Here is a 20,644-nt window from a genome sequence, read left to right on the forward strand (position 1 = left end):
TAACTAGGTCTCACGCTGTTCAGTGCAGCAGTCATAGAATAACGGAGTTGGAAGGGACCTTTGGAGGTCATCTAGTCCAACCACCTGCCCAGAGCAGGGCCAATCCCAACTAAATCATCCCAGCCAGGGCTTTGTCAAGCCTGACCTTAAAAACTTCTAAGGAAGGGGATTCCACCACCTCCCTAGGTAACCCATTCCAGTGTTTCACCACGCTCCTAGTGAAAAAGTTTTTCCTAATATCCAACCTAAATCTCCCCCACTGCAACTTGAGACCATTACTCCTTGTCTTGTCATCTGCTATCACTGAGAACAGTCTAGAGCCATCCTCTTTGGATCCACCTTTCAGGTAGTTAAAAGCAGCTATCAAAACTATTAGCCCAAAGTCCTTAAACCGTGATGGCATTGGGTATGGTCAACTTTACAAAGTGGCCACCTGCCTCAGTTTCCAAGTGCTCTCAGAACGTTGCCCCACACAGAGCACGTTGCGCTAGGTAACACTGGGTCGTGGCAGCAAAGTCTGCATCAAAAAAAAGTCACGCTTGTCATGCCAGGCACAGATGGAAAAACCTGCTCATGGACCCCGCTTCTGCCTGTGCATCTAGCAGCAGCCAGGGTCTAATTAAAACAGAGTGTGCAGCAGTAACCCGGGATCAAGTGGGCAATGGTTACACTACATTAATTCCAGCTCCTCCGATCTGGCTCTTATTCCACAACATAATTTGGAAGAAGTAGGGAAAGGGGCCTAAGATGTCAACTGAAGAAGAGTCTGTAACTTTGCTTATTGGGTCCTGAGGCTTGGAGATCTTGCCCTAGGGGTGGATTTACCATTGTGTTGGATGTGATCATTCCATTTACTAGTTTAAAAAGAAATGGCGGAAGCAGTCCTACTTATGGACACCCTGCTCTCTGAAGCAGTGGGGAACTTGGGAGAGATATGTGGCTCCCCCCTCAGGGACTCATGGGAATGAGCTCATGCTTCACTTTCTGTTTCTGAATTTGACTGAAATCCTTTTCAGATGGCTTGGGGTGGGGTGTCTCCTGGTAGGAGCTGTCACTTGGGGGTGTTATTTTGTTTTGGAGAGGATACAATAGAGATGGTAGCTTCTACTTGAAAGGTAACTGGATGATATTGACCAGAAGCTTGATGGCTTTTATGATGCCTAAAACAGCATTGTGTATATTTGGGTAAGGGATTTGTGCGCGAGAGTCATTAGAAAATTACAAGACAAGAGACAGACTCCTAATCAATTCTTTTCTTTGTTGTTTTGGTGCCATGACCGGGTTCCCTGTACAAGGGTCTGCTAAAAATGATTTAGTTGGGGATTGGTCCTGCTTTGAGCAGGGGGTTGGACTAGATGACCTCCTGAGGTCCCTTCCAACCCTGATATTCTATGAACTAGATGCTTAGGGTATGTGCACTGCAGCTGGGAACATGCCTCCCATCCAGCCTGGGTAGACAGACACACGCTAGCTCCGCTCAAGCTAGCATGCTGAAAATAGCTGTGGCTCGGGTGACGGTACGGGCTAGCCACTCCAGTACTGACCTGGGGAGTTGAGCAAGCTTGTACTTGGGTGGCCAGCCTGTGGTGCAGCATCCACAGTGATTCTTCTCGCTTGCTAGCTCTGTCTCTCTCATATCTGTCTACCCGGGCTGGGAGGCACGCTTCCAGCTGCAGTGTAGACATACGCTCTGAGGGTGTTCTGTGGAGGTGATAAAAAGCCTGTTGGCAGAGGGGTGGGGTGGAGAATGGGGTCGCTTTTTTGGGGTCTTGTAGGGGAGTGTGTGCATAATATCTATGGGTAGCTGTAGTACTGAATAGGAATGTGCTAGAATCCAGCCAACATCTCTCTTCTTCTCTCCCCCCCGCCCACCTCTCCAAACCGATTGCATCAAACAGCCCTTTCCGCTTTCCCAGGTGCTGAGAGGAGGTAACACTTTGGGGCTTGATTTGGCTATTTGGCAGCCCACTTGCTGCTTTACCTCTTCTGAGGTGGTGAGTTGGATCATGGATGTGCAGTAGGCCAGCAAGCAGCCCCTCTGTGTGCAGCTTTGGATGTTAGAACCTACTTAGATAATGTTGGCCTGAATTGCTTGGCTACGGTTAGATGGCAAGCCAGTGGGAGAGCTGGGAATAGAATCCTGATTCCCTTTCCTGTGTCTTAGTACAAGACTCTCCTTCCCTATACAGTTTCCAAAAAGTGCTATGGGATCTCTAACACATACCAGACTTGGTTCCTGGATTAACATCTCCTCCTTAGAACAGCAATTGTCACAATGCAGGGTGATATCACAGGCTCCATATTGTCAACTGAGAATTTTATTCCATTGAAATCTTCTAGCAAGTGATCAGTGTGTTAAAGAAGCTTTGTCCAGGTGCTGTTGCAGATTTATCCCCTATACAGCCTCTGTTTGCGCCGCCTTTTCCCTGGTTCTCAATGGCTTTTAGCCACTTAAAGTCCATGAAAAACAATGTTAGCAGATGAACGCTGACTCACTTATGGTGTTGCTGTGCAAACGATCTCTGTGTCAGCAACATAGGATGATGGCCTGGGTCTGTTGTAAACAGCCAGCAGGAACTGCTGCACATGACTCCATATCAGGGGCAGCCTGAGATTCACTTGGGGTTTGTGGGATGGTCATTCTGTTTGTGTGAAAGCCAGCCCATTCTGAAGACAGCTAAGTATGAACCACCTCAGGTGACAATGGTGTTTTCTACTGAAGCTTCTCCAGTTCCCCTGTTTTCCGTTTCCCCTTTTGCAGCATTCTCATGTAAGTCAATATTAATGTGTATGTTTTGCAGGTATAACAGCTGTGCCCAAATTTTAGATTTCCTGCATATAGTTTACCTGAAGAAAGTTGGACAGAGAGTGGGAAAATAATGGAGGGGGAGGGAGAAGATTCCTGCTTCGTATCTGAAGCAGGGAATGGACACTGGTCTCTGGAGTGGAGCTGGCCAGTGAGCAGAGCTAGGGAAGTTTGGGAGTCAGTGAAACAATTCTGTCTGCTGTCTAAGGCGTTCTTTGTGAGGAGTGTAATATTATAACTGACACTCAAACTCTCTGCCCTCAGCGTGCAAAGCTGTTCATGCTGCTAGGCTCTTGCAGGCTGAAGGGTTGGGTAATGCTCTCTGCCGGGCAAGCAAAGTGTTTAAATGGAGGAGACCTGATTGTTCTACACTCTCCAGCTAGCCCATCTTCAACCCCTCTGCTAGTCTCCACTTCCATGTCAACAGCCCACCCCCATTTATATCCACAAATTAAAAAACAACACATCCCCCAGCCTAGGAAATTTCCACATTGAAAATGTCATTAACATAGAGTTAAAGCTGTTCAAGTTATTCCCTCAAACACCAGAAAACGAGGAAATCTCAAATCAAGATAATATACAAAACTCTGAGCATTAACCCACTAGGGTCCCAACTCTTGACCACACTAATATTCTGTAACTTGTGCTTTCCTTTCAACAGTATCACCCACAATGCTCCAGTCCTAGCATCTTTGCATACTGTTCTGTCTGTCTGGTGTAGAGTATGTGGAGATGCTAAGATAGTGTCAGTAAACTAGTCAATAAAGACCCACATCTTAAATTTGTGGAAGATGCCATAGGGCAGGACAGAGGTATGCTGACAAGGGTTTGCTGAGATTTAGGGCTGGGGTAACAAGGGGTGCTGTGGGTCATGATTGGGATGCATTAATAGAGCCATGGGGGAGGTGGGAGGCTACATACTGTCTCCACGCTGGCTAGCTGTAGACAGTACTATCAGCCCTTCACTTCCATGACTGCTCCTCACTGGTGCCTCACAGCACTAGATCAGAGGGGGTACGTGCCTTGCAAAGCTGCTGCCGTCTGTTCTGCGCACCTGGAGAACGCTGATGTAGGCCCTATGGACACATTAGATTCAGACCTGGTGTGCCTTGGTTTAGTTGGGGACTTACTCCACAGTTCAGGCTCTGAGGGACACAATAACCATCAGTGACTCGGGTCTGTGCCAGGGAGTACTCAGGGGCTCTTTAATTGGTGGATTACTAACATGATATATTAAACCTTCTACATCCTTGTGTGTCACTTGGCTGTTTCGTTAACAACTCGAGCAGGGAGTTTAAGCAGGTGGCTCATCTCGGCATTAGGGGGCTTTGTCTCTGTTAATCCTCCATGTATTAGTGGCACCAGAGTCTTCTAACCTGGTGGCTAGTTACTGGTGTTTCCAGAATAGCCAGACCCTGGTCCTTTGCATGGCACTCAGCAGTTGAGTTTAGAAAACAAAGGGGGTTGAGTAAGAGGATCAGAAAATGGACGATTATTCAAGCTTTGCCAAGGTGCTTGGCACAGTACAGAATGAGGAGACCAGGTCAGTGCCCCCCATGAGCCTGCCAGCTAATTCTGACACATGAGTGTCCAGAGGAGTTCCAGGCAGTGCAGGGCCCTGGCAGAGGTCACTGCTGTAGGGCTTAGCAGAAGCGGTTTTGAGGGAAGGGTGTGAGCAGTGGTGCTGAGGACTGTTCGATCATGAGGAGAAGTCTGTCCTAAGCATAGAAGGAGTCAGACAGAAAACTGGCTACAAAGGGGGAGGCTTGGTTAGAGTGAAGACAACTGGTGAGTAGAAGAAAGACAAGCCTGGAGACAGGCAGAGTCTTGATAGTGAGGAGGTGACGCCTGAGCTTGTTGCAGCTGGCAAGGGAAGCTCTCGAAGGGATTCCAATAAGGGAGTGGTGTGGTCTGAGGAACCGGTGAGGAGGAGGAATTTAATTGCAGCATTTCTGTTGTGCTTTTCACCTCGAAGGTGGAAATGCAGCCATTTAGAGGCTGAGTCCCAGGATGAAATCTCCATCTTGATCACACAGGGACCCAAGTGCCATTTGTGCTCTTTAATGCAAATTAGGTGATGGTTTAATTCAGTCAAAATTAGGGCACCCTTCATGTGCAAGGGCACAGATCTAGTGTTGGGCCTAAGCTATCTGACCATGTGAAAATGGTTGTATTCTGGTGAAGAAAGAGCTAGCTTTGATGCAGTGGCTTTCAGTTCTTTTATGTAGCACCTATTATTTATGCCCCGAGTGGCTCTGCCCTATAAATTAACTCTCTCGTGTACTAATGTTATGCCAGAATAGAAATAAGAGAACAGAAAGGTACATGTTCCATTAGAAATGGTTTGATCAGTATTTGCTGAATGAGAGAGAGCTTCTTTCCAAGGTGTTTAGAGGCTATTTGAAATAAGGTTGTTTGTTTGTATTGCAGTAGCACGCGGAGGCCCCATTGTGCTATACACACAGTGAGGCAGTCCCTGCCCCAGAGAGCTTGCAGTCTCACTGGTATGCGATTTAGTGGGTGTAATGCACAGTGAAGGGAGTATCGGTAATAGGAATACATGATTATCTAAGCTATATTATCCAGTTTATATATTTCACTGGAGTTTTTAATATGAATCTGCACCAGGTCACTTGTCTGCAGTAGAGAAGACTGATCCAGTGGAGGGACTCAAAGTGGGGTGTCATGGACAAAGTGCCAGGCCAAGAAGATTTCAGCAACAGCAACATTTTGAATGAATCTGAGAAGGGATCAGGGTTGCTAGGAGTCAAGATGAGAGCAAATGACCTGGACTAGGGTTCTAGCCAAGCAAGGGAATATCTGCCCTTTAAAAACAGCTCCATGGATGTGCTGTTACACTGGTGTGTAACCCTCCCTTTCCTGAATGGCAGTGGTTTTAGAGAGCAGGTTTCATCAGAGAGATTATACATCTGAGTTGAATTCTGTATTGTCACTTCAATCATCTGCTTTCCTTTTGAGGAGGGAGGCAGGGAGAGGCACCAGTTGGGTCATACCCAGCCCTTCGCCCCCAAGAGGAAAGCACCTGCGGTTGTGAGACTGGAGTTAATCTAGATGTAAAATCTCTGTGAAACTTGCTGTCTGAGGCTTCTGCTCCACCCACCACCAGTTCTCTCTGCTGCCTCTCTTGAGAAGCCCCCCACTTTCTGCAGATATCCCCTCAACTCCTCTCTTTTCTGTAGTCTTCCTTTCCTTAGCCATGGTCTGGAGAGGGCAGTCCTTACCAATCCAGCCTTTTGGAGGGCCAGTTCAGTGATCTGTTTCCCTTCTGAGCTTCCTGTGGGAACTTAATGCTCCTTCTCATGCTGCTGTTAACTGTGGCCTGTGGAGTAGAAAGCTAGTCTTCTCAGTATTCTCTTTTTGGTGAGAATCTTACTCCTTTCTCCTTATTTTATTTTGCCTTAATGCTTGTGCTACAGATTTAATTCCACAAAACTATGAAGTGGGTTTTTTACTCACAAAAGCTTATGCCCAAATACATCTGTTAGTTTTTAAGGTGCCACCGGACTCCTCCTTGTTTTTGTGGATACAGACTAACACGGCTATCCTCTGATAGATTAAATTCCAGTAATTTTTCTCTTCCCCCTTTGCTGTCTCCTTCCTTTCTCGGATTTGCTTGTGATGTTTTCACTCTTGCATTTACTTTTTACTGTGCCGTCTCAGTTTGTCTCTTCCTTCTGCCTGTCTGAGACCATGAAGTGTGTGAGTCTGTCTTCTTCTGTGATGCTTTACATGAAGGATGGCTTGGGTCTAGCCTGGTGTGTTTCAATGGCAGGTGCAGAAGTCTCAGGTTATAACTCGTGCATCCGTTTGTACAGTGCGCTGGGGGAACAGAATGTCAGAAATGGATTTTTTTTTTACTCGTATTAAATGGACCCTAATGTGCAGCATAAACTGACTTGTTTCTCTCCCTTCCCTCGGTCTCCCCCATTCTCTCACTGGGGCCTTGTGGTAGCACCGAGCAGTAAAGCTGCCATTGTGGGTTCTGGCACAAACATTGTTTCATGTCTAGATTGAGTTGAAGGCAGAATCCTCTGACCTGTAACATCTGTGGCTTTGCAAGCAAATCTGTCTGGACTCAAATATCGCAGCTGGGTCACATCGCCAGCACGTGACTAAATTCTGCTCCGTAGTTCTGGCCATTGCTTTGTTCCCAGCCCCTTTTATTCACTACCCTTCAGTTTTTAGCACAGGAATAGCCCGACTCCTGGAGTTCCTTTCGTAATAAAATACGACTAATCTCCAGTAATGCAAGTCCTTAACCCACAGCAGTCTCCTTACACAGCTGTAGTCTTGCTAGGGGAGAAGTCTGTACTGGGATTTCCAGGAGACCAGGCAACATCTTAATATTGCCTTCTTCTGATACCTTCTGTTTGAAGATTTCAATGCCCTTGAACAAACTGAGCTTCCTGATGTCCCTGTGGGGCAGGTATTATTCCTGTTCTACAGACTGGCAAACTGAGTCGAGGGGAAGTGAAACAGCCATGGACTCAGAGTGCCACATGGGGGTTGGGCCCATCTGCAGCATGGATAATGTAGCTTCAAAATCCAAGGCATCGCTCGCATCAGCCTGAAAGCTGAGCTGAAATCCTGTTTGAACAGGGTTTGTTTTGCATGTCAGAATGGTAAACATTGCTGTTTGGCTTATGGGGATTCTGGAGGAACATGCAGGAATTGCCTTCACTGGGCATCCATCCAGGCCTTGCTTCCAAAGCCCCGAGCAAGAATACATGTGGCTCTCTCCATAAATGTCAGTGTGTACGAAGTTGGATCACATGCTTCTGGCATGTCAGGAAAGCCCCATTTGCTCTTTGTTCTTAAAGGCTACACTAGATTCAGTTTTGGGAACTGACGGATAGTGACAGTAACTATGGCCTGTAGGACCCTGAAATGCAAACCAGAGCAAGGAACATATTCTGATCTGCACCAGGCGTCCCATGGACCTGCCCCTGTGGCAGCAACCTGTCTGTTTCAGTCACAGTTGATTTCCTACAACTTTCAAGCATGTGCCCTGCCCACTACCTGCCTTGGAAGTGCTCTCTGTGCATGTGTTTTTTGCGAGTACTTGATACTGCATCCTAGTGGCACCACTCCTCATTTTCATTAGACAGATGAGGTCTTTTGGATCATCCTTTCCTTAGCCCTGGGCACTGAGGGGAGTATTGCTCCTTAGTGTTAAGTTGTAGAGAAGAGCCATTACATTGGGATAAAGAAGAGCAAAGAATTAGAGAGTATCTCTTCCCATTACTTTCTGAATCACTCTTTCTGTTAACAGTGTGTGACTCAGGCTATGTCTACATCACAAAGATAAGTTGCCCTTTGTTAGGTCGACTTACAGCCATTGCATTAATTACTGCAGTGGTTCATGTCCACACTACCCTCCTTGGGTCGGTGGTGCATGTCCTCACCAGGAGCACTTCCACTGACCTAAGAAGGGCAGCACGAGGAGCAGAGAGCCTTCTTTCTCCCCTTCTTTTCCCTACTTGCAGCGTCTCCAATTCCTGGACTCCCGCTTCTCGAGAGGAGCCCTTGGCAGGCATGTAGGTTTCTGTCATGCAGGCAAATATTCATCAGGAAGCATTCCAAACTCATGTTACTTCTGAGGGAAGCTGACTCCAAGCAGGGCTCCCAAGAGGCCTATGCATTGATCTGGAATGAACCACTCAACTGTAGACCACTCCGTCCATGCTTTCAGCTTTGGGAGGGAATAGAAACAAAAATTTTCTATCCCACTTCAAATGGCTCCCCTCATTCTCTGTTGGCAACATCTTCCTTGGAATGTAACTTCCAAGCTTTGCCCTTAGCTTAGCCCATCAGCTGGAGTAATGTGAGGAGATCTAGGTGGCAGAGTCACTGATCGAGGACCGCAGAGGCCTGTGGAGAGTGGAGACCCTTGCAGACCCCAGTCAGGATGGGCATTATGTTCTAAGAGCTGGGACTCGCTTTGATGATGCTGGCTGTAACACACACAAGCCAGTACCATGGATCCTGCTGGTAGAACTCAAACCAGTAGGGGCTTCACTTTGTCCTTGAGAGGATTCTCTAAGCAGCTGTTTAACAAGGCTGCAAGGGTAAACAAGGACATGGGGAATCTGCTTGTGTGATTCCACTTTTCCAGTTCCTCTCACGCAATGGGTGGAACCCAATTCTGTGATGTGTTGCCAGGACAGAGGGCTAAATCTGAGCTGTGGGTGAAGACTGCTCAAGCACTAGTGGGGGTGATGCCAAAGTCGAGCATCAAAGAGCATCATTTGTCACGGTGCTGACACTTCATTTACAAACATGAGGCTTCTCTTCTCCCCACTGGAGCCATGTGGTCTCTGCAGGCTTCCCCACGCCAGGTCAGCTTCGAGAAATCTTCATACAGGATGTTGTCACTCATGGCACGCTTTCAGACACACCCTCTGAGCTGACTCCAGGCTCCTCCAAGTCCCTCCCCAAAGAGATCTCCTTTTCCTGCCCAAGCTTCAGAAATCTGACCAAATAAAACAGCACAGTGACCAACGCTGGGGGTAAGGTGGACGCGTCCCAAGAGTGACAGCCAGGGGGCGCTTACTTCAGAGCAGGATTTTCAACCTTTTTCTTTCTCAGCGCGCCCCCCCTCCCCCAACATGCTATAAACCCCCCCCGGCCCAGCTGTGCCACAGCAACCATTTTTCTGTATATAAAAGCCAGGACCATTGTTAGGGGGTAGCAAGCTGGGCAATTGCCCGGGGCCCCGCAAAACTAAATTGCTTAGGCTTCAGCCCCATGTGGCAGGGTCGGGGCCCTGGGCTGCAGTCCTGTGTGATGGGGCTTTGGCTTTGTGCTCTGGGCCCTAGCAAGTCTCACACCAGTCATGCTTTGCAGACCCACAGGTGGTCCCGGATCCCTGGGTTGAGAACCACTGCTTTAGAGTGTGTATGTGAGAGGAATAGCCAGTGATGAGATTAGGAGTTGGGGATACTGCAGAACCATTGCACTCTGGCTGGCAGAGACTTGGCCAGGCTAGGCCCTGGCCATTGATGACATCCTCTCACGTGGGCAAACTTGTCACATGCTTATGCCAGAAAAATTACCTGCATAAACTACACCAGTCAGCTTTAGGGCTGCATCGACATAGTTGCCCTGTGTGAATTTTCTTGCTGTTGATAATCCTGAAAGTCAAGCTGGGCATTCCCCTTTTCTTGCACCACAATGAAGGTTATTTTGAGTGGTTGCACACATCCATTCCATTCTTGGTGAGCATGGGCCCTGCACACAGTCGCTGGAAACTTTTTCTCTGGTGGTACCTGTCAGTGCGGCTTGACTCCCCTCAGCTGCTGTGTGCCAGTATAAAGGGCTCAGCTGCTCCCAAGCTCCCTCAGTTTCTTCTTACTGCCGGTGACGGTTGTTGGAATTGCTTGGCTTGGCTTGCCTTAGCAAGTGCTCTGCGTGTTCATTGTAAATTAATTGTAGAGAGTTTTCTAGATTTATAGTGTTAGTACTTAGTTAATAGTGTAAGTTTTCTCTTTTGGCCAGAGTTAAGGTTTTTCCATTACTCTGTACCAAGGAATGCCTCAGTGACCGGCTTCAAGCCCTGTGTCTCTCGGGTTAGGCAGATGCCCCTAAGTGACCCACTCTCAGGCTGCCTGAAGTGTTTAGGGGAAGCTCAAATTCCGGATCATTGCCAGATCTGCAAAGACTTTAAGCCTCAGGCAAGGAAAGACCGAGAAGTCAGGGTAAAGTTTTGCTCATGCTAAGACCTCTGTCAGAGGCCAATAGGTCAGACTCTGCACCAAGTGCCTTGGCATCAGTTAGATGCCTCCCAGTTGCCTGAGTCCCAGCACTGCTCATCCTCCCCAGTGCCTAGGAAGAGGTATAAGACCTCTAAGCAGGCTGCTGAGAGGGGAAGGTTGCTTTCACCAAAGTCATCTAGGCATGGGGATAAGAGTAGAGGGCAGCCCAGAGCTAAGCACGCCTCTTCTCTGGCACTGCCAAAGCTGGTAAGCATTGACTCCAGCACCAAGGCAGGTGCTGTCGAGTCCAGAGCCTGAGGGAGTCCTTCTACATCTGCGGCACCGCGCTGTCCCAGGACCGTCTCGGTACTGACTATGCCAGATGTATCTGCAGCAGTAAGAGATCTGCTGAACCTTTCGGTGCTGGTATTTCCAGTGGTGCAGGAGATCATGCTCTTGGTACCAGCAGACGGGGAGGGCACTAGCAACATCGGTGCACCACTTGGTACCGTGTCAGCCTCTGTTATCTCAAATTGCACATCCATTGGTACCATCCAAGGGGATCCCTGCAATATGGGCTGTGCTGTGTCATTCTCCTTCTCGGCATTGGTCTTTGGCACTGTCGGGAGTGGCCCCTCCTTCGTCAGCGGAGGGAGAGTCATTGTCCTCTGAATCAGAGGTTGGCTCCCGTGTCTCCCAGCCTCAGAGCTGCTCTCACTACTCTCCATCCCGTTGAGGGGGGTGGCCACTCTGGGGCCCACCACCAGACCAATGGCCTTTTTGGAACCACTGGAGTTTCCCACCAGTCTCTAGGTCGTACATGAGACTTCCTGTTCTGTGTCCTCAGAGAGGTGGGGGACGCCTGCTCACCAGGCACCGCCTGTTCCTGAGCCCAGTACCGGAATCCTCATTGCTTTGTTGACATTCTGGCCCCAGCAGGGCCATTGTGTGGCTTTACCTATTAACAAGGAATTAGGGACCCTGTTAAGGCTCTCTGACAGACCCCTTTGTCCCTTCCCCCACCTCAAGAAGGGCGAAACGTAAATACTATTTGTCTTCCTAGGGGTTTGAATACCTCATCCACCGCTCTGGGCTGTCTGGTGGTGTCAGCAGCTAATGAAAGGGAGCAGCAAGCGGCGACCCATAAATCAAAAAACACACACAAACTAGATCTGTTTGGTAGAGAAGCTTATTTTAGGGGGGGGTTGCAGCTCAGGACTGCCAACCAGCAAATGCTTTTGGGCCAGTGTGATTTTTAACACGTGGGACTCCTTTTTAAAGTTCAGAGACATGCAGCTGGAGGACGCTAGGCGGGAGTTCTCCTTAGTTGATGAGGGGAAATCTGTAGCAAGATCTTTTCGGTAGGCTGTGCGGAGGCAGTGGACTTGGTGGCTCGGTCCATGGCTTCTGCAGTGGCCACACGTGCGAGCTCTTGGCTGCAAACCTCTGGGCTTCCCCAAGGGGTCCAACAGCCTTTACGGCACCTGCCCTTGGAAGGGGCTTTGCTGTTTTTGCAGCAAACTGAGTCTAAGCTCCATGGCTTGAGGGGCTCGAGGACCACTCTAAAGTCTTGGGGATCGTACCCTGCAGCCCCAGCCAGAAAGCTTTCTGGGTAGCTCTCTCTTCAGCCAGGAGGGGGTCGAGCTGCCTTATACGATCTTTTTTTAAGGAGAAGGTATACTTGCACCCTTGTTCGAGAGGTCTCTCTAAACTGGTATCTAATTTTCGTATTAACCTGTCAGTTTACTTACCTACATTTTACCCAGAATCACAGGCCAATAGAGAGGAGCAGTGTTTGCACACCTCAGATGTCAGAAGAGCAATGACCTTCTACGTAGACAGGACTAAACAGTCCAACTACTTGTGGCCATAGCAGATAAAATGAAGGGTCTCCTGCTCCCTTTGCAAAGAATTTCATCTTGGAACTTCCTGCACTCATGTTTATGACCTGACAAGCATTTCACTGCCAGGTAAACCGATAGTACATTCCACAAGATCACAGGCAGCCAGGATGGCATTCCTTGTGCAAGTCCCTAACCAGGACATTCGTAGAGCAGTGGCTGGTCTTCAGTTCACACCTTCACATCCCATTATGCCATTCCTCAGTATTCCAGAGACGATGCTAAATTTGGACGAGTTGTACTCCAGTCTGTGCGTACATGAACTCCGATCCCTTCTCCCATATTACAGCTTGTGAGTCACCGAAAGAGGAATGCACATGTGCAACACTCGAAAAGAAAAAACGGTTACTAACCTTTTGTAACTGTTGTTCTTCAAGATGTGTTGCACATGTCCATTCCACGGCCCGTCGTCCTACCTCTGCATTAGAGCTGGCCGGCAAGAAGGAACTGAGAGAGCTCGGGGGCTGGGCTGGGCAGGCAAATGGAACTGACTGGAACGAGGGAAACGTTTTGTGGTGGTGATGTCCAAGAAGGAATAGATTCCTGCCATTGCTGACTCTGTTGGGCAATCCGGAGTAAAAGGCAGTAAAACTGATTTGTGTCACTAAAGCCAGCAGATCTGATTTCAGTGCATGCGTTGGTGGTTGTGTGTGGATCTGTTGACGATGCCATCTTTACATTGTTGCTTATCAGAGTAGAGATGCGCTTTACGACAGGGCCACTGGCTCAAGCGTCTTGCCCTTTTTGCTCCTACAGCACCACCTCAGTCACAAGAGTACACGTGGCCAGCTCTGCAGAGCCATCAGCAGCTGGCTGCTCTCCATCCTCCGCAGCATCTATCCTTTAAGCAAGTTGGGGGAATGAGGGGAAGCTAACAGGGCAGGAGAGGAAAAAAATGTGGGATGAGGGAAGAGCAAATAAGAAATATGGAGAGGGAGCAGAGAGAGAAAGTGGCAACAGTGCTGTGAGGGAATGTGCAAGGAGTGGGCCCAACTGGGGGAGCTGGAAACCACCAAACGAGGTCCATATATGTCCCCAGAACAGCTTCATTTCATTTACCAGGTAAAATGATAAACAGTTTATTTAGCAATCTAGTTGCTCATTAGCCAACTGGACTACTCCATCTGTCCAGTAGTATCTTGTAATCAAAGGTAGCTCCTTGCTGACTGGTCCCTGACTAAACTGGTGGCAGCTGGCAGGTTCCTTCTGGTACTATAGGAAACGGACCCCATGTACTGTGGAGTAGGTGCCACGCCATGCGATGCTGTCTCCTGTGTGGGGGCTGCCACATGGACAGTTGTGGGTGGAGGGAATTAGTTGGCATGTAGCAGTGATTGCTCTCCATTTGGGAATATTGTTCAGCTTTCTGTGTGGTGCCAACAAAGGAAATCGGAAGCAAAATGAATTAATTTTTGTACAAGTTCTACACAAGCATTGCCCCTTAGAATTCATTCTGTTCTGTGTTTTCAGTGACAAGTGAAATTGTTGAAATTAAATGTTAAAATCTAGACGACTGGAATTCTCCATGCTTCACAATGGAGGTAACTGAAAGATTGCCCAAGGTGACTTCAGGAAGATCTATGAATAGAGCCCAGGTCTCTAGGAAGATAGAACTAAGGCTTGCCATGGTGCCTTTCAGAATGAATATGCCACATTTATGTGCTTGTCTATCCTGTCTGTAACCCTGTGCCATACTCTATTCTAGAGCTATTAATATAAGGTAGGAATTCTGATACTCTTCTGTGGACCAGCCCCAAGAGGGCAACATGACAGTTTGCTGGTAGATTATACAACTATTTGTGCAACAGTAATGGCATATTGGGCAACAGCCTACTTCTGCTACTAGTTGCTCCTTTAGCTCAAGTGGAGGAGGTCTGTACTGTGGGTCTGAAGGTCCTGGGTTCCAGCATGCTGACAGCCCCTGCAGGGGGAAAAATGCGATTGTGATTGATTGCATGGGCAGCCTTAATCTTGGCACTTGCTAACTTTGGGTGCCTGACTCTGCAACCTTAACATGTTTAAATGTGGACTTTTAAAATGTTTTTAATAGGACCTCCTGTGAAGTTGGCACTTGTTGAGAAACTGGGGGCCTCAGAGCATATCTAGCAGCTGTCAGAACCTTTCACTTGTAGCTCACCAGTTTGCATCCAGTCCAGCTGAGCAGGGAGTAAAAATTGTGCCTGTTTAATGGCTCTTTGGCTTCTATAGGAGATGAGTTTGGTGGGACCAGTTCCAGTTCCCCCAGTCCAAACCCAGGCTTTATGCTAACTGGTGAACTCAGCTGAGTGGTCGACAGCTGTGTGAGCCATGGGGACTGAACTGCTCCTGTTACTCCTAAAAGCAGTGTCTCACCCCCTCTGGCTGTGTGTGCAGGAGGCTGGTTCTGGAGAAGGCTTTATTAACTAGGGCTCTCAAATGCTCGCTACGTCACCCGACTTCAGGCTGAAGTTATGGCTCTATGCAAACAAGCTCTTTAAGTTCACCTAAAATGTCACGTAGAGCTGTGCAGAACCTGGCTGTGATGTGCATTACAGAGATCCGTAGGCGGCTACTCCTCTTCTCTCCAGCCCAGCCAAACAGGCCCCTCTGTTGTTTCATTGGTGGCCTTATGCACCAGGCCTGGCAGCTGCTTCTGTCAAGCCCCTGGGGAGCACTGCTGCTAGTCTGTTACATGGCTCTTCCATGGAGTCAGTTCCCCTAGCTCTTCTCCCTTGGAGGGAGCGCTCGCCACACAACAACTCAGTCAGTCTTTCATCAGTGGGCTTGTTCCATGCTCTCCAACGCAATCCGTCACATGCAGGGCCCGAACAAAGGCAGCTGGGGAACAGTGGGTGCTGTCTCGGCATGTTCTGGAGCTGCCGGAAGCAATGAAATGTTGTCTTGCTGGCTTGGTGACTTTCCCAACCACACAACGGCCTTGGCAATAGGGAGCCCATTCTCGATATCTTGGAAAGCAGACCAAGCAAACTAAGGAGCCCTGAGGTGGTTGGCCAGCCAGCGACCACGCCGGCAGTTTGTCAAGCACCTCAGGGTGCGCCTAATGTTGGTAACCTGGGACCAATTACAGCCTTGTGTTCAGTGCAGCAGTGCTGCGGCAGAGACTGCGGATCCCAGCATGTAATGCTCCGGTTTGCTCTGGGTGCCCTGGAGACTGGATTGTCCCTGTGGGGGGAGGGCAGCTATCTGGGCCTGACTCTGGGTGGAGGTGGATCCTGGAGAGGAGGGTTGAGGCTTGAAGTTGTGGGTTTACAGCCTCCAAGAAATGCTCTGCTGGATCCCCGGGGGGATCGTGAGATGAGGCCAGGGGTCACAGGATCAAGCTTGTACCTCCTGAGGTGTTGTCCAGGCTCATTTAAAGTCTCTCAAACCCCTCTGGCCCCCATGCAGCCTTTGTCACCTAATCAGATACTGTCTGTCACAAGGTACATGTAAGCGAGGTACATGGGCCATTAGGGAACCCCATCATGATGGTTCTGGGGCCAGAACTGGGGCTGTCAGGAGAGAGGACCCGCCCTGAGCCATGCACACCACCTCTGGGCACATGACACTAATAAACAGAGCTGTGTGAAGGCCTTTGTGTGCCCTGAGTCAAGGTTGTACAGCTGCTTTGATCCTAGACACTGCAGCACTGGGCAGGCACCAGGCCAGTCCGGAGCCCGAACCTCCCACCAGTAGCTGCCGAGTACGATATGGGTCTCTGGGTGCACATCCCCTTGGTGCCCTTGCTCCCGTGTTGTAGGGAATTGGTGTGGTGGCATATGGGTCCCAAAGGCATTAGCAGGGAGGGCCTGCCCCAGAGCAGGGAGCTCTCGTTCTGTGCTGAGCCCCAGTGTCCCCCTCCTCCTCCCAGAGAGAAGTGAAAGCGGCCAGGCCTGTGGTGGAACCTGCCTAGACTCACAAAGGGGGTTTCCCATGTACTGACAAGTCCGTTGGCATGGGGGGTGCTCTCTGCGGCTTGCACTTCTGCATTTTCTGTGACTCTTTCCTGCTTGTAGAGTAGCAAAAACTGCAGCTCAACCCATGATGGCACTTTGTGCCCCTCCCCCCAGCTCAGCCAGCATGGCCCCTCCCTCCACACTGCAGCTCAGCAGGTGATGCCGCTGTGCTCCCCCATCTCGGCAAGTGACATCTCTCTGGGCCCCCATGCTTCAACTTGGTGATGGCTCTCTCTGCGCCGGAGCGCGAGCCGCGCCCCTCCTTCCCCCCACCCGCATCTTGGTGAGTGACTGTACTCCCAGCCCTGCCTCCCGCCACAGCGCAGTCTAGCCGTGTGTGTCGATTAGCAAACAGTTATCTCCGTGTAAAACTCAAATGTAGATGAGCCCTCACCTTGTGCAGCTGCCCCTGCACCGTGGCTTTTTGGCTGTGCCCCCTGCTCCGCACCGTTACCCCCCCCCCGTGAGTGCGCTGGGTGGGGTGTTAGAGGTTCTTTGGTGCCTGCTCCCGATGCCTTCGTGTTCAGAGCGCATCTGCCTTGCTCTGAGTTCCCTTCTGTGCCTCAAGCCGCTGGGCGCACAGACTCCTGGGCCGTGTGGGTCAAAGGCTTGCCCAAGGTAACTGTGTCTCATTCTCTCCTGCTAGCGTCCCGGGATGCCACCGGGGAGCCGGATGCCCATGGCAGGATTGCAGGTGGGATCCCCTTCAGGACCCCCCTATGGAGCAGTCTCTCCGATGCGACCAGGAATGCCACAGTCCATTATGGACCCCTTCAGAAAGCGCCTGCTTGCTCCGCAGTCGCAGCCACCCCTGGCAAACCAAAGGCGAGGGTAAGGGCGTCTGCGCTGCTGCTGGTCTGCCTGACCTCGGGACGGGGCGAGCCCAAGTCCCCATCGCTGTCCTGGTTAGTGCGCTGGCTCTGGGCTGTGCTGCTGCATCCCAACTCCGTTCTGCCCAGGGCTCCGGGCTGGGAGCACGTCACTGTTCTACCTCTGCCTCCATTTCCCCAACTGCAACGTGGGGGGAATGCTAGCGCCCTTGCAGGGGAGCTGTGGAGATCCAGTGTCTGTCACTTGCTCATCACCCCCTGCACAGGCTCTGATGGGGCTCTGAGAACTGTCATGTGGTCCCCCCCCCCTCCAAAAAAAAAAAAGCCACAACAAAAGCAGTGTTGGTGTGAGTGGGGCTCTTGCTGTGTCACTGTGCTGGCAGGCTCACAGGCACAATGGGAGCTATGGACCTCTCCTGAGAGGGCTGTATGCTGTGCTTCATGCCTCGAATGTCTCCCCCACGCCCCTGCCAGGCTGTTGGCCGAACAGAGGGAAGCCCTCTGGGGATTGCTGTGGGGCTGGAGGCTGATAGGAGCGTCACTGCAGCCGAAGTCATGGCCTTGTGGCAGCCAGCTTTCCGGCACGCAGCGTTCACTTGGCCTCTTCCTCCTTTCGAGGTGAGCAGCCGTGCCAGCACATCCTGAGTTGTTTACAGTGCTGTTCGTCGCTTCGCTCTGTTTCTGTTTTCATGCGGGTTTGTTGATTATTTCTCAGGGGCCCCAGGGCAGGTTCTCCTGGGTCTAATGGAGGCTGCGCCCTGGGACCCGGTTATTTAAAACCTGAATGAAGGTGCATTACCCCAGCTTTGCAGATCGCTGGGTCAAACTGAGCCCGTATTTTTGCATTCCCTTTAGCAGAGCCTAGCTGTAACTGTATGAGGCCAGAGCTCCCATGCTCTGGGAATCAATGCAGCTTTCCATGCTGTCACAGACTGGCTGCAGGCATCTGGGGAAGAGAACTGCTCAGGGAACTCAGTGGGTCTGTGCGTCTGAGGGACGTTCCTGAGCAGAGGTGGAATTTAGATAAATGGGGAAATGCAGCTGGCTGAATGAGGGGCATGAAAGCAGCCGATTACTGGCAGTGTTCCTGTTTCTGGAGTCCTCCGTTTGCCTCCTGTGATCTCCACAGCACGAGCCACGCCTGGGCTGGGGGGAGGAAAAGGGGAGTGAAGGACCCCTTCTCATGCGTGAGCTTGGCCTCTGAGGGGTGCGCAGCTTTGCCCTAGCCAGTCTGGCATTGCGCTCTGACCCCCATGGCTTACACTGCACTGGCTCTGCTCCCGTATGAGCTGCAGAGCTAATGGGCCAGGGCTCCCCAAGAGCCTGATGTCATGCAGGAGGCAACTTTTGTCCAGAAACTCCTGGGTGTGGCCCTCTCCCTTGCTCTGCCTCCTTCCCAGAGGGGCAGGTACATTTGTAGGAGCTACAGCTCCAAACACTGGACCTCCTGGCTTCCTGTGCTGAACTCCCCTCTCAGCGACCAGCTGACAGTTAGCAGGGAGGGCATCGGCATTGGGTCCAAGCTGCCTTGGGGAAGCACGATGCGAACTCTGAAACCTAATGAGGACAGTTCAAGTGTCCACAATAACTGCTTTGCAGATTGCTTTAGCAGAAACGTCCAGTTCTTGGAGGATGTTGGGAGGTGCTGGGATACTCCCCGCTCTCCACATCCTTCCCCTTGCTGTTAGCCAGAGTGCTGCTGCGGTGCTTAGAGGTAGCCAGACCCAAGCTTGGGGTAATTTAGGTGACAACCCTCATCCATAATGAGCTGTCTTGAGTCCACCCCTTGACTGATCAATCTGTGAAGTCTTGTGCGCTCCTGAGCCAGGTGAGACGGCGTGGCCTAGAAACTCCAGATCTGTTTGGTTGATTCTCATGCCCGCAACAAGGAGCAGAGTCTCCAGGGGATTTAGGGATGGCTAGGTGGCTGACTCTCCATGATTTGAGAGTCGCTGTGACCCTCTGAGTTCTAGGCTGGAATTACCAGATCTGCAGGCCACTGTAACCAATAACAAGCTGTGGTGCAAATGAGGCGGTGCTGAGGGGTAGGGTGGTCAGCATGTGCTGGGGAGGAGAGGGAAGCCCCGTGTGTGCAAAGCCCCAGTGCATGGGTCTCTGGTCTGATGTGGGTATTAGAAGTTGCTCGGGAGATCAGCCTGCGCTCACCTAATGCTGCCGTTCTGTGTGCTGCTTGCAGGCTGAAAAGAAGGAAGATGGCGGACAAGGTCCTACCACAGAGGGTAAGTGCTACCTCCCTGCTGAGCGAGGGTGCTGGGCCCCCGCCCTGCAGTGGGGTGTCCTCATGCCAGTGGAATGGGCATTGTAGGAGGAAGATGGTTTCTCTTTGTCACCTTCCTGCCCTCGGAGGGTACCCAGGGTCTTGAGGCACCCTCAGTGGGATGGAGATGGGGGGAGGTGAAGTGTCCTCTGTAGGCAGCAGAGGAAGATGATGCCCGTGGGAGAGGGACTACCCAGGGGGCGGCAGGGGGAGAGCAACAGTGCCTTGGTTTCGAGAATGCTGGTGGAGCTCCTGGGCAGTTGTTCCCATTCTGAGCCTCTGGTCTTGTTGACAAAGGCCATTCCCCTGGGGCGTTCGGTCTGCCCTGCCCTCAGCGGTGTGAGATGACCTGTTGGGCTGGAACCCTAGGCTGGCTGCAGAGTGGAGAGGCAGGCTCCAAGCTGTGCGGCAGCACCCATGGGGGCAGGAACGTGCCGCCAGCCCTGCTGGAGTGCTTGGCAGGTACGTTGCAGGCCCACGCTGGCTGTGCCTGCAGCAACAGTACTCCAACGAAACTAGGCCCTCGGAGATGGACTGTGGGGAAGGTTTGTCTTTATGCCCGCCTGCCGCCTGGGGCGAGCCACACAGCTGTAGAGTGGTAAAGAGCTGGAGCCTGAACAGCTGGGATAGCTAGCTCCAGATGTCCCAGGCAGGGGAGGTGGGTTGACCAGGCATTGTGGGTGGGGATGTGAGCTGGGGTGTTCAGATCATGGTAGTCAGGCCCATTCAGCTGGGGTGGGGATTTCAGGGTATCCCGGGTTGTCTGGGGTTCTGGACAGCTTTTCCAAATGGTATAAGGCCGAGCTGGGCTCCTGCCTTGTCGGGCTCGGTGGTGCTAGTGACTCCTGGGCTCACAGGCTGGCACCATGACTTGGGAGCTGCTGCTGGAGGGGGCGGGGGAGCGAGCTGCGATGTGCATGGCCTGGTGAGGGCGGAGACAGGCAGGCTGTCCCTGCAGGGAGGGGGCAGGCATGTGGTGTGGGCCCACGGCGGTTCTGTGATGGGCTCTCTCTTTGGTAGATCCGGGAGCTGGTCCCAGAGTCTCAGGCCTACATGGACCTTCTCGCCTTTGAGCGCAAGCTGGATCAGACCATTGCCCGGAAGAGAATGGAAATCCAGGAGGCCATCAAGAAACCCCTCACGGTGCGTGGCAGCCCCTGGGAAGTCAGATCCTGCTGG

General features: G+C 51.1%; 1 protein-coding gene across 2 annotated transcripts in view; it reads left to right on the forward strand.

Moving 5' to 3' along the window:
* The window catches only part of SMARCD2 (SWI/SNF related BAF chromatin remodeling complex subunit D2), a 37,159-nt gene that overhangs the window by 2,124 nt on the left and 14,391 nt on the right, over window positions 1-20,644 (forward strand). For both annotated transcript variants that reach the window (XM_073326017.2, XM_073326016.2), the window contains exons 2-4: window positions 17,004-17,188; window positions 19,385-19,427; window positions 20,486-20,608. In XM_073326017.2, coding sequence (XP_073182118.1) covers window positions 17,004-17,188; window positions 19,385-19,427; window positions 20,486-20,608 — 351 coding nt within the window. The remainder of the gene's footprint in view (window positions 1-17,003; window positions 17,189-19,384; window positions 19,428-20,485; window positions 20,609-20,644) is intronic.

Source organism: Lepidochelys kempii, chromosome 27 (assembly GCF_965140285.1).
Source record: "Lepidochelys kempii isolate rLepKem1 chromosome 27, rLepKem1.hap1, whole genome shotgun sequence".
Taxonomy (NCBI): domain Eukaryota; kingdom Metazoa; phylum Chordata; order Testudines; family Cheloniidae; genus Lepidochelys; species Lepidochelys kempii.